At 37.9% G+C, this 13,762-nt stretch overlaps 1 protein-coding gene across 1 annotated transcript in view; it reads right to left on the bottom strand.

Moving 5' to 3' along the window:
• HCN1 (hyperpolarization activated cyclic nucleotide gated potassium channel 1) overlaps positions 1-13,762 on the bottom strand; it is a 166,223-nt gene that overhangs the window by 16,952 nt on the left and 135,509 nt on the right. The window contains exon 5 of the mRNA XM_070935902.1: positions 3,855-4,001. Coding sequence (XP_070792003.1) covers positions 3,855-4,001 — 147 coding nt within the window. The remainder of the gene's footprint in view (positions 1-3,854; positions 4,002-13,762) is intronic.

Raw genomic sequence — 13,762 nt, 5'->3', positions numbered from 1 at the left:
TGGCAGTAAGATAAAATTCTGGAGATGGGGACGGTGTGGCTTCATGTGGTTGGGGACCCAGCCACTGCAGTTTATAAACCGTGGTTGACAGCTAAGCGGCTGCATGGACATTGCCAGTTAACCATGTTTAAACAACTTCACATGATGCCAACTAGGCCTACTGAATTTCAGCTTCAAAAATAAAGATGGCAACAAAGACGCAGAGATCTCTAGGTCTCAGCTGCCATTTAGTGTTCATCCAAATGCTTACAGCCAGGATTTGCAATCTTAGTACAAACTGATTCATGTTGCTCCCTACTTTACAATGGATGTGCATATTATTAAAAGGAAGGCTGGTCATTATTATGAGAAATTAAATTATGACGATTTCACTAAGAAGGCTACTGAAATGAATGTGTTTTCAAGCACTGTCTCTAAAAAGTACGGGGCAAATAGAATCTATTTTAGTATTTATACTCAATGCATATTTCTGTATGCTTATGGTTGCATATTTCTGAAAACCTACAAGAAATGCATTTGCAATATATTCATACATTATAACAAATTGATGAAATAAAAAAATGATAGCTGAAGTCATTTGAGAAATCCTGCAGACTGATTTAAAAGCTGTCCATCCATGCAGAACCAGCATCTGCCAGCAGTGTCTTACCTAATTGGTGTTGTGATTACAGAACAAAAGATCTGCTTGACTGAGTTGGTTTGTGTGGTTCTGAGATCGAAAGAAGCCAGGCTTAGGGTCAACACTAAGATATCTAATGTTTCATGTATCTGAATGAAATAATTAGTACAATAATGTCTTGTGTATTTAATAACTGTTCCCTTCTGATACTTTATCATATTAAAAATTTCAATTTAATCTAGTTTTTGTTATGGCATTATTTTGTGTGGTCCCCAGGACTCTGGTCAAAGACTTCCTTCTCCTCCTCTTATATTCCTCCTCTTATATACTATTCCAGCGATCCCCAACCTTTGCATCTTGGCGGCCTGGCAGAGGTGAGAGGAGAGGAGACCTGGCCATGTGAGTGGTGGGCTGGCGCGTATGTGCATGTGCACACAGCTTGACTTGTGCAAGTTGTGCTGCTTGTGCATGTGCATGCATGCAGCCTGCCGCTTCTCACGCAAATTGAGCTGTCCACACATGTGTGTACACCAGCCTCCCACTCATGCAACCTGGTTGCAAAAGGGCCACAGCCCAGTAGTGGGCCATAGTCCAGGGGTTGGGGATTCCTATACTACACAACTCCCAGCAAATCTAAGATGCTTTATAGAACTGTGATGGTGAACCTATGGCACACTCCGTTGCACCAGTTCAGCTCCGCCATGCATGCGTGTGCACCTCCCACCAGCCAGCTGGTACTTGGGTCTCTGCCGCGCATGCGCGGAGGGTGGGGCATGTGTGGGGGTGAGTGCACATGTGAAGGGGGTGGGGTGTGTGCAGGGGGGCACATGTATATGCAGGTGGCACGGGGACTGTGTGCACATTGCATTTTGGGGGTTTGGGCACTCACATGAGTATTCGCGCATGCACGCACTTTGGGCACTTGGTCCGGAAAAGATTAGCTATCACTGTTCTAGAGTATTAAGCAAGCAGATACAACTATCCACCAAAGGCTCCACCAAAAATATTTGCAATGGTTGGTTTTCTTTTTTTTTTCTCTCCCAATACTTTTTTTTTAATTCCACAAAGTCATAAATATGCAATGACATCTCCACTGAATGAAATATTTGATGAAGTCCAACTGAATGAATTTACTGAGTATACACATTTAGATCACTTGAAAACACAATTAACGAAAGAGTTGCAACGACCAACTATAATTAATGGTGCATGATAATATCCACTCTTTTGCTAATATTTCCAGCTGCCCCCTTTTTGTGCAAAGCAGTCCATCATTTTCATGTTTGTTTGTTTTTTAATGTTTTCTTCAGTGACTGTTAGCTCAGTGGCATTTTTCTAAGTGCAACTCTAATTAATTGAATTGCCCGCCCTCATCTGAAAGGGAAATAAAATTCATTATCTGATAAATAGAAAACGGAGTTTGAAAAGGTTAAAAATTGTGGAAGTTGTAACATTTGTCATTCTTTTATTAGAACTTTAAAATTAATGAGCGTGGTATTTCAATAATGCTAATAGAAAATTATTCTTGCAAGCGAAAAAGAAATTTCCTTAGCATTCAACATTAGTCAAGTGAGAAAAACTGAACTTGTCCAAGTTGCACAGTCCATCAGTTCTTAGATGAGTTAAGGTGGCCTAGTTTCACTTTATACTCTGTGCTTAATGATTTCACAGGTTACTGCTTAGGTGACTGCAAGTCTAAATACAAAGGCAGAACCTCTTTTTATGAGAAGCATGCTTCCCATTCTATATTATGAGACTGAGCCTTTAAGGTGCTTTTTACCATATTACCTAGAAAGAAGATGAGAAGGTTGAAATTGCCTGGATTACTATAGATTTTCTTCCTGGACACTGGAGCTACACCAATAATTTTCCAATTCAATGGCTTAGCATATAATTTTATTGACCATAGCAATCTTCCTACAGAAGAAGCACCAAACTCATCTCAAACTTGCCAGTTCACAGCTAGGCTAAGTAGGTGATCTTGCTGGATTTAATACTTGCTGAATATTTTAGAACTATTTCTCCACTGATGGTGGTGGCTGATAGAAATATGCTCACTCCAGAATTGATGTGAATGACTAACCTAGGCTAAAATTATCAGGGCCAATGAAACAGCTCTTGTAAACGGTTTATTCTGTCCTGCTGGCTTCTCCTTATGAAGGAACTGACGAAAAGTTTCTACCAACAATATCAGAACCATTCCAATGATGGTCTTCTTTACCGATCTCCAGCAAATAATACTGGAGTGGAATTTGAATGGTCCTCTGTAATTTAAATTCTTCTGCTATGGAGCTGTTTTTAAAAAAATAAAACTAAGGCATATAAGAGAGCCACTATGGTATTGCAATTAAGGCATCAGGTTAGAAACCAAGTAACTATGATTCTGCTAGGTGGTCTTGGGCCAATCACTCTTTCTCACTCCTAGTAAAAAGACAATGGCAAATCTTGTCCAGAAACTCCAGTGATTTGTCCAGGCAGTCATTGGTAGTCAAAAACTAACTTAAAGACAAATGTGTATGCGTGTGCACACCAGTGGTGGGTTTCAAATTTTTTTACAACCAGTTCTGTGAGTGGGCGTGGCATGGCTCGGTGGGCGTGGCAGGGGAAGGGTACTGTAAAATTTCCATTCCCTCCCCACTCCAGGGGAAGGTTACTGCAAAACCCCCATTTCCTCCCGATCAGCTGGGACTTGGGAGGCAGAGAATAGATGGAGGCGGAGCCAGTCAGAATTTGTACTACCGGTTCTCCAAACTACTCAAAATTTCCGCTACCGGTTCTCCAGAACTGATCAGAACCTGCTGAAACCCACCTCTGGTGCAGACGCACACAGTGGTTACTTTAGGATCTGTTTATATAAAAGATCCAATTTTATTTGGAAATAAGATTTCATAGGAACGCAGTTCTAGTTCTACCTGCACGTTCCAGGAATCAAATATGAGACATTCTACATGTTATCCAAGTTCGATAAGTAGTTTGATACAATAGTGGCACCAGGTTGTAAGCCTAGGAGGATCCTTGAATTCTAGTTTTGCCTTAGGCACACAGCCAAGTGAATGGCGTTAGAAAGAAGGCAGTGCTGATCTACTTCTAAAACTTTTGTCAAGAAACCTGCTCAAAGGCACAAAACAAAAACAAAACAAAAACCTTAAGAAAAGATGAACTTTCTGAATTCTCCTGCAGTTCAAATTGAGAAAGAATTTTCTTTCCTAGGACATCATCAACACCATTTTCTTACCTCCCGAAGAGGGTCATTGAGTTCATTAAGAATGCTGTCTTCATCAAAGATCTTGCCTTGGTAACGGTGCTCATAATAATCATGGATTTTTTGACGCATATCTGCAGGTAGCTTGTGAAAGGACATGTACTGTTCGACTTGTTTGTACTAAAAGAAAAAAAAATACAAACAATTACTGCAAAGCATCTAATAATAATATGAAGACCCATATATAATGCATTCATATATTTTTAAATTATGGTTATTAAAAGAAAAATGAAAGCATAATAGCTTTAACATTCAGAGTCCTTAGGATTGTGAATGGAAATTATTTTTCCTAACACACTGTGCTAGAAATATATTTATTTTGCTTTTATTACTTTTTTTGTTTATGAAAGTTGGACTCAATGGTTATGGGCGCAACCCGTTGTGCCCACGTGACACCCCTCCTGCGTGAGCTGCACTGGCTCCCAGTGGTCTTCCGGGTGCGATTCAAGGTGTTGGTCACCATCTTTAAAGTGCTCCAAGGCATAGGACCCGGGTACCTTTGAGACCGACTTCTGCCACCAATATCCTCCCACCGGCCAGTCTGCTCCCACAGAGAGGGTCTCCTCAGGGTGCCATCGGCCAAGTTATGTCGGCTGGCGACACCCAGGGGGAGGGCTTTCTCTGTGGGAGCCCCTGCCCTTTGGAATGAACTGCCCCCGGAAATGCGTAAGATCTCCGACCTCCGTGTATTTCGCTGTGCCCTCAAGACCCTGCTGTTCCACCAGGCCGGGCTATCAATGTAATGATTTTAAATTGGGTGTTTTAAATTTTTGGGGTTTTAAATCTGAGCCGAAATTATTTAATAATTTTAATAATTTTTAATTGATGTCTGTCTTTGTGCTTTTAATAGGCTGTACACCGCCCTGAGTCCTTTGGGAGAAGGGCGGTATAGAAATAAAATTATTTATTTATTTATTTATTATTTATTTAATCATGACATTTTTCCAGTCATGGATTGAGGTTTGTTTTTTTAATGGAAAAATGTGAAATTGTTTTCTTTATACTTATCAAAAATATTTTTGATTGCCATGTTGATCCATGAGAAACAGCACTACAATGGGGGGTTTCTAAGCACAATTTTGAAAGAAGACATGTGGAAGACATGTAATAGCCTTAATGGATTAAATCAAGTTCCATTATGTATACCATTTTGTTTCTAATAGTGACTAACCAGATACCTCCGAGGTGCTAGCCAGTGGGAGATGTAGGCAGAGTCTCCCCCACTTGTTGCAATTGGTGTTCCCATCATGGAGATGACATTCAATCAAGACATAATAAACTTGTCCTCCATGACTTTATCCAATCCTCTTTTCAAGCCATCAAATTAATGGCTATCACTATCTCCTGTAGCAATGGATTCTATGAGTTAATTATGTGCTGTTTGAAGAAGGATGTATGGGATTCTTGCTGAATCAGAAGATCAGCTGATCTTCTGAATCATTCATCAGCTGAATGAAGAACAAATGCATTAAGTAGTTTCCTGCAGCTGCATTTGTTGCAGCAGAAAATTGTTAGTGGAAAACAAGCTATCTAGAGGCATAGTAGCACCAGCACTTGAATTTCAGATGGCTGATTCATAGGAAGATAAGAATCCCTATCTTTCTTCTCAGACAATTTTTATTACATCTAATCAAATTTCATCTTGCAATAAATGGCTAAAAGCAACAACAATCTTCTGATACTTTCCATAAAGGCTTGGAGGTAAACTTATTTCATTCACTTATTATTCTATATAGCTGATTTTTTCATATTTATAATTATTGACAATATCATTGTCAAATGACAACTACCACAAGGAAGCAGCAATAAACATACTACTGTGCTTAGTTCGTCATGTCGTTTCTGACCCTTGCTCTTGATATTATTTTTGCCAGACTGGATTAATTTCACTCTTCCCCTCAACTCAGCACGAAATTCCACCAGATTTACAAAACTATTTACCACCAATTTTTGGTTTAAGATAACTTGCTAAGACAATTTTAAAGAACCCCAGCATCTGGGATTCATTCTCCCCTCAACTCAGCACCAGATTCCACTATAGAAATTCATTGTTGTTAGTTGCAAAGTCATATCTGACCCATTGCAACCCCATGGACAATGTTCCTCCAGGCCTTCCTGTCCTCTACCATCCTCTAGAGTTCATTTAAGCTCATGTTGACTGCTTTAGTGACTCTATCCAGCCACTTCATTCTCTGTCATCCCCTTCTTTTGCCCTCAATCGTTCCCAGCATTAGGCTCTTCTCCAGTGAGTCCTTCCTTCTCATTAGGTGGCCAAAGTATTTGAGTTTCATCTTCAGGATCTGGCCTTCTAAAGAGCAGTCAGGGTTGATCTCCTCTAGGACTGACCAGTTTGATCGCCTTGCAGTCCAAGGGACTCGCAGGAGTCTTCTCCAGCATAGTAATTCATATGTTGTTTTTCATAATTTCATAAATATGTCTTTTTCTGATTATAATAATTTATTCAAAAATTCTTGAGAAATTAGGTCATATACTGAAATAGCAATGCTTTATTCTTCCACTTGCATTACGTCCACTTACTGTCACAAATAGTTGCAAACACATAAAGATGGTGCTTGAGTTATGACTGCATGGGACTGGAATTACTGTTACTAAGTGATGCATTCCTAAACTGTTGTGTCAACTGACCACATCATTTAGTGTCAGCAGTCCAGGCAGTCTCAGTTGTGTTGTAATGCAAAATGTGTGGGTTATAAAGCAGGAAACAGAGAAAGTTCCAAATAAGAAGTGGGGGTGATGCCACACAAATGGTGAAGGAGTTCCTTTGAGGCCTAGTGCAGGCTCTATGTCTGGCTCTATGTCTGGCTCTATGTCCAGGTTCTATGGAGAGGGGGTGCTCTATGTCCAGGTTCTATGGAGAGTGTGGTGTGCACTCAGAAAGGCTAGTGAATGAGGGCGTGTGGTGCATGGAATCATAGGCAGGCCATAGAAAGGCCTATGTGTGTGCAATTGCAGAGAGACTGTGGAAAAGAGGGTGCAGGATGTGTGTGATATGAGGGAGACCAGGGAAGAGGGCACAGAGTGTGTACACGTTTCTGATTGAAGGGAGGTCATAAAAAGAGAGTGTGGGGTGAGCAAGGGGGAGGGGGAAGAGGGACCAATTTAAGTGAGTGAACAAAGGCTGTGGGATGATGGGGGGGTGGAGACATATCCCCTATTTTTGACTTCCCTTGCCAATTTCCCATTGACTTTGCTTGGGGGTAGAGAAGTTGCAATTGGTGATCATGTGACTGTGGAGTATAGCTATTGGCAGCATGTGTGAGTTGGTTGCTAGGTTCATGTGACCACAGGAGTAGTGCAAGGACTGGAACTTTCCTTCATTTTGCACTGTCATAACTTCCAATGAACATTGAATTTGTAGCTATGCAACTGCAGAAAACACATTCCACTCTAAAAATAAGATTTCCTGCACCTGATCGATCGCTCACTCATTCATTTGTCCTGTCCACTTGAACATTTTGGTCCCCTACTAATTTTACACATGTATGTGTAGGATGTATGATACACACATTTATACCCATATACCCCCCACTTTTTTTTAAAAAAAAATCCATCTGATACCACAAATTCCTTGTTATGTCACTAAACAAGAACTATCAGCAAGGCATATCCTAAGACTACCAATATACCTCTGTGATAGCATTCTCTTCCTATGCAGACATGAGAGAGAGAGAGAGAGAGAGAGAGAGAGAGAGAGAGAGAGAGAGAGAGAGAGAGAACACATATATTATGTGTGTACACACACATGCTTTTAACAATTTTGGAAACTTTCAATGTTTCCAATTAAAGAATTATTTCTATAGATGTTGGGTTTTTGTCCCTTATAGTCAACACCCCACCAAAACCAATGATGAAGGTGACCTTGTCAACCAGTTATATGCTCATACCTCTGGGGGAAAAAACAGTAATCAGAGGGAATTAAATCTATCATCCCACTTTGGAAAATTAGGGATCAATCTTTAATGTCAAGCCAGCTTGACATCCCAGAAAAGTAAGTGGAAAAATGAAGGCTTTATTTTTTAGAAGACTTTTTGAACAATTGTTGTTTTTAAATTGGGGTAGACCCCATGCTGTGCTGGTTAAACACAATTAGGCTTTGAGTTATACAAGTTGGAGGCTGTTGAGCTACTTGTCCTAAGCCTTGATCTCTACCTTAAAAGAAGGAAAGGGCAGAGGAATATTTGAAAATAAATATTGCACTGAAATCCTTGAAATTATACAGCTAAAAGTAGGCAGGGGTTAATGCCCCGCAAGGGATATATTATCCCTGCCAAAAAGATCCCATTTCTAAAAACCTCAATGCTTTCCAATTCTAACCTGTGGGCAGGTTTTTCTAATTGACTCTAAAATCTCAAAGAAGCTTGAACTGAATGATTTGCCCAGGAATCTCAAACTGTAAAGTCAAATCAAATCATGCTGGCTCTGAATCTTGAATTTCCAATTCAAATTGATTCAGGGTTGATTAGCACACGGCTATTTTTATGGTCTGCCTATAGCTAACTGGAGCACGAAAGCAGTGGCCTTCTCTTTTTGTTGCCTCCGCAACTTATGTGCACGTTGGCTTTTTTTTTTTTTGGTATTACTTTAATTTTCTTTAATGTTATGTATGCTGCCCTGGGATCCTTTCTGGAGAAGAAGCTGCTAATACAATAGAAAATGCATGTATACGCACCTTATGTGGAAATTCCACTTAAGTATCTGTCACTGAGTTTATCCTTAAGTCACTGATGGTCAGTGAAGAGTCAAATGGAGACCATGGCCTAGATGAGTAGACTAATTAACTCTTCCCCATTCCCCCCAAAATGTCTGAGTTGGATCTCCTTCCTATCCACAATGGAGAAAAAGCACCCATTAGCTGGGGGGATGGAGGCTAAAACAGAACGGTTGCAGGAACTGGGTATGTCTAGTTTAATGAAAAGAAGGATTAGGGGAGATATGATAGCAGCGTTGCAATATCTCAGGGGCTGCCACAAAGAAGAGGGAGTCAAACTATTCTCCAAAGCACCTGAGGGCAGGCCAAGAAGCAGTGGGTGGAAACTAATAAAGGAGAGAAGCAACCTAGAACTAAGGAGAAATTTCCTGACAGTTAGAACAATTAATCAGTGGAACAACTTGCCTCCAGAAGTTGTGAATGCTCCAACACTGGAAGTTTTTAAGAAGATACTGGATAACCATTTGTCTGAAGCGGTGTAGGGTTTCCTGCCTAGGCAGGGGGTTGGACTAGAAGACCTCCAAGGTCCCTTCCAACTCTGTTATTCTATTCTATTCTATTCTATTCTATTCTATTCTATTCTATTCTATTCTATTCTATTCTATTCTATTCTATTCTATTCTATTCTATTCTATTTTTATTGTAGCAAAATTGTTCATCTACAAAAATTTACACGTCCTAATTTTTGCAATGCTTCATTGTATTGTGTTACTCGGTGGCGCTAACCAAATCCAGCATATCCATAGACATCCATTGTTAACTATGATGATGGCAAGAAGATAAAACATGCATTGTCAGTGACATTACAATGCAAGCTCCACCCTCTCACACCATTACATCTAAATCCATCAATAGCTGAGTTTGTGTTGTTAAGTAGTGGTTTTTTTTTTCATTTGCCCTGCCTTGACCCTCTTCTGCAGACACCTCTAAGAATAAGTTTTCAGATAACTACCTACCAAGTAGCCTAATTTTTCTATTTTGCAAATTCTAAATTATTTAATTTTTGCACTGTTTAATCCTATTACAACTACTTCAGATTTTTATTACTATACTGCTAGGTCCATACTCCTTGAAGCAGTGTGGCTCAACCTTGGCTGCTTGAAAATGTTTGGATTTCCCCAGCCATCATGGTTGAGAACTTTAGCTTAGAATAAAATTCTGATGAAGTAAGTATCTGGGGACTTTGACTCATCTGTTTTAAAATCATTGGAAGCCACAGTTGCATTAGAACCTTGAAGTCTCCACATGTCTGGCAATAAGAAATACAAATACAAATTAACTATATGGTTAAACTTATAACCACTGGAAAGAAAATCAACAGCTACTTTGTATCTTTTTTCTTAATTTTTTTTCTATTTTTTCTTTTTATTGCATTTTTAATTTCTTTTGTTTTCTCTTTTCTTTTTCTTATTTTATATTAATTTTAGGTTTTACATTCTGTTTGAAAATATTTAATACAATTTTCTTATGCTTAACACATAGAAAGACTTTTAAGTTGGAAAAGAAGAATTATGAATTTCAAAAGTGTAAAACTTAATTTGATGTAGATCTCTGTACAAATGAGGACCATATTACTGCTAAGGTGTATAATTTCTAATTTAAAATGGAAACGAGAATGAACAAGTTAAAGACTATATGATGAAATTAGCAAAAACTGCTAGATATAAATAATACAGATATAAATGTAGATATAGATATACTGTATAGTTGGATGAAAGGGAAATATGTGGGAGAAAGGGATAAAATTCACATTGAACTATAGTCTTAAAATATTTGTTGAATATGTAGTCAAACTGAGGAACAATTTTTCATCTTTGTGGACATGTAATAAAGCTAGAAAATATTACAATCAAGTATTTAGTTTGATACAGAAGGTTTTAAAAGGGAATATACAATTGGAACAAAATATTTTTCTTTTGGGCTTAATGGGTAATCAAATGGAAACATCTTATGGAACTTTGCTGTTATATGTGATAATGTCAGTATGTTTTTTACATTCTCAAAGGCAGAAAGACTTACAAATACCTACAATGGAGGAATGGATAGTGAAGTTGGAATTGGAGGAGGTAGTAAAATTGACATAAAAGACTTTGGCAAATTTTATTTCTATTTAGAAACCATTATTGGATCTATTTGCAAGAAACTGAAAAAAAATGAAAAGAGGACTTATGGATTTGATGATTAGTATTATATGGCATTATCAATATAATGTAGACAAACGTTAATCTTAGAATAAAGTCTGATGCATTCTTATATCCATATCTGTACCCAAAGAATGTTGGAAGTCATTTTTTTTCTATTATCTTTATGAATAGATAGAATAGAACATTCTAAATTTTTCTTCTTTATCTTTTCTCCACTTTTACTTTTGTTCCTTTCTGAGCCTTTTTCTTTTTAAAAAATTTCTATTTGTTTATTTAGCTTTTAGCTTTTAGCTTTATGAAAACCAATACAGTTATTTAAAAAAAAACTTTAATAAAATTATTACAATTGGTACAGATTGCATTGGTGCAGACAGTTTTGTCTGACTCTAAGATGACGCAAGCAACATCACTGTTGTGTGAGCTGCACTAGTTGCTGTATTGCTTCCGGGTCCACTTTAAAATGTTGGTTATCATCTTTAAATCCCTTTATGGCATGGGACAAGGTTATCTGAGGCACCGTCTCAACCCAATGGGATTGTCCGACCCCATTCATCCACCAGAAGGAGATTGTTGTGGTCTCCCATCAATCAAAGTGTTTCAGCTGGCAGGATCTAAAAGAAGAATCTTTTCTGCTAGTCTTTGGAACCTTAAATTAGTTCTGTCCCCACCCTTTGGACCTATTGGAAGAGTCTTTGCCGGTGGGCTTGGGATCCTGGCAATCTGGGATGTGTGTTGGAAGAGGCTGGTGAACTAATAGGAAAGATACTGCCACTATATCATTTTTGTTTCTGGTTGTTGTTTTTTTTTTTTTTTTTAGTTTTGTATCTAGTGTTGTTAATTTTTTAACATTGATGATTTTAATTTGTAAAATGTAAGCCTCCCAAAGTTGCTTTGCAGAGTAAGATGGGCGGCATGTAAATAAATAGTAAAGGAAAAAAAGAGAGAAGAATTTTCTTCTACCCATATTTTGTAATTTTGTGTTTGTTTTATCAGCAATTGAGCCATGGTAGCACAGTGATTAGAGTGCCCTACTGCAGGGTACTTCTACTGCTGGCCGGCTGCCTGCAATTTGGCAGTTCAAATCTCACTAGGCTCAAGGTTGACTCAGCCTTCCATCCTTCCGAGGTCGGTAAAAGGAGGACCCAAATTGTTGGGGATAATATGCTGACTCTGTAAACCTCTTAGAGAGGGCCATAAAGCACTGTGAAGTGGTATATAAGTCTAAGTGTTATTGCTTAAGTCTAAGTGCTAATTTTGCTATTGTTAAATTAACAAAAGTAAAACCCCCATAGAAGAATCATTGGGTTATGAAAGAATGACAAATTTACCTAGGAATCTTTTTTTTTGTGCTGCCTGAAAAATGTATTCTGTAAACATGAGAGAGCCATCTGCTGAGTCATCATTAATAAGACCTATTTTTGAAAGGGATTATAGGTTGTTATGGGGGAAGGTCACTGTTTAGACTTCAATACCAGATGTTATAAAAGAGATGGATTTACTGTGAGAGTATTGTGACTAATATTGCCCTAATTACTGGAAACTGAGTCGGCTGATCTTGATTTGTTCATAGGAGCCATGCTTGGAAAGAGACAGATTCAGAGAGCTAAGCCCAATTGCTCTGCAGAGTGCATTAGAAATATTACAAAGGTTATGTAATGGATACTGACATACGGGAAGTCATAAGTCACCTAACAGCCAGTCTTCGCATCATAATGTTTCCATTATAAAAATACATATCTCTTGAACAGCTCCCAGTCTATAGAAGTAGGGAACAAGATAGTAATTGATCTCGTTTCATTTTCATTCATTTATTTATTTGTCAAGTACTTATTAGATAATATATATAAGCATGAATTGAAAACATAAAATGAATACAAATAAAGGGAATATTAGGACAGGGATGGTGGGCACACTGGTGCTCTTATGCACGCCCCTTACAGACCTCTTAGGAATGGGGTGTGATCAACAGTAGACAGTCTTAGGCTAAAATTTTGTGGATTTTGGAATGAAACCACAGAGTCATGTAGAGCATTCCAGGCATTGATCACTCTGTTGCTGAAGTCATATTTTCTGCAATCGAGTTTGGAGAGGTTACTTTAAGTTTGTATCTATTGTGTGCTCATGTATTGTTGTGGTTAAAGCTGAAATAGTGATCTGTTTAAAACATGCAAAGATTTAGTAGCCAGGAGATGGCTGGAGAGTTCTGATAAATGTTTTGGGTTAGAAAAATGTAAAACGAACAAACAAAGAAACAAAAAAAACCTCCAACTTAAATCCACCTCAATATGGGTCAGAAAAAGAGGAAAAGGGAGAGTAAGATTGTCAGCTCCTGAAACTGCAGCCTAGAATGAGTTAGATGAAATTTTACAGCCATTTTTCAGAAACAGCCATGCATAGCCTAATCTGGGTATAAAAGGTCTACCTTCTTAAGGAGGGGATAATAAATCAATCAGTGTATCACAGACTTGATTTTCCTGAATGAATTCTAAGTATTTCTTTCAGTAAATCAACTTGCAAAACCCATCTATAACCATTGTAGATGATTGAACTGTACAGAAATTAACCAATATTTTTAAAAAGTAAAATAATCTGGGAGTTTAGTTTAATTGGAAAAGCTGTAAATTACCAAAAACTTTTAAAATTATGCTAAAATCTAGTCACAATCTACAATTCAGTTTAAATATTAAAAATACTATTCATATTAGTCTAACTATATATTCTATTATTCTAATTGACTTTCAACCTCATCCTGCATCTAAAAAAACTCATCCTGCATCTTGCAATATTCAATTTATGTGAAGTCAGCAATAAAATGAAAATTGGTTGAGATAATTTCTTGATTTAAAACTCAGTCCTTCCTTCCTTCTTCTTATAAATTTTCAGAATGAAATTACCCAAATTCATAACTCTTTCCAGAAAAAAAAATGATAATGGAGTTTGATGTTGTTTTTGCAACTTCATTCAGAATTGTCTTTCCTAGCTCCTGTTACTCTTATTTCTGGACTAAC

This window comes from Pituophis catenifer, unplaced genomic scaffold, assembly GCF_029215685.1.
Source record: "Pituophis catenifer annectens isolate HBS135680 unplaced genomic scaffold, rPitCat1.0.hap2 SCAF_2, whole genome shotgun sequence".
NCBI lineage: Eukaryota > Metazoa > Chordata > Lepidosauria > Squamata > Colubridae > Pituophis > Pituophis catenifer.
Note: the sequence above shows the minus strand (reverse complement) of the source record. Positions and strands in the feature narration are given on the sequence as shown.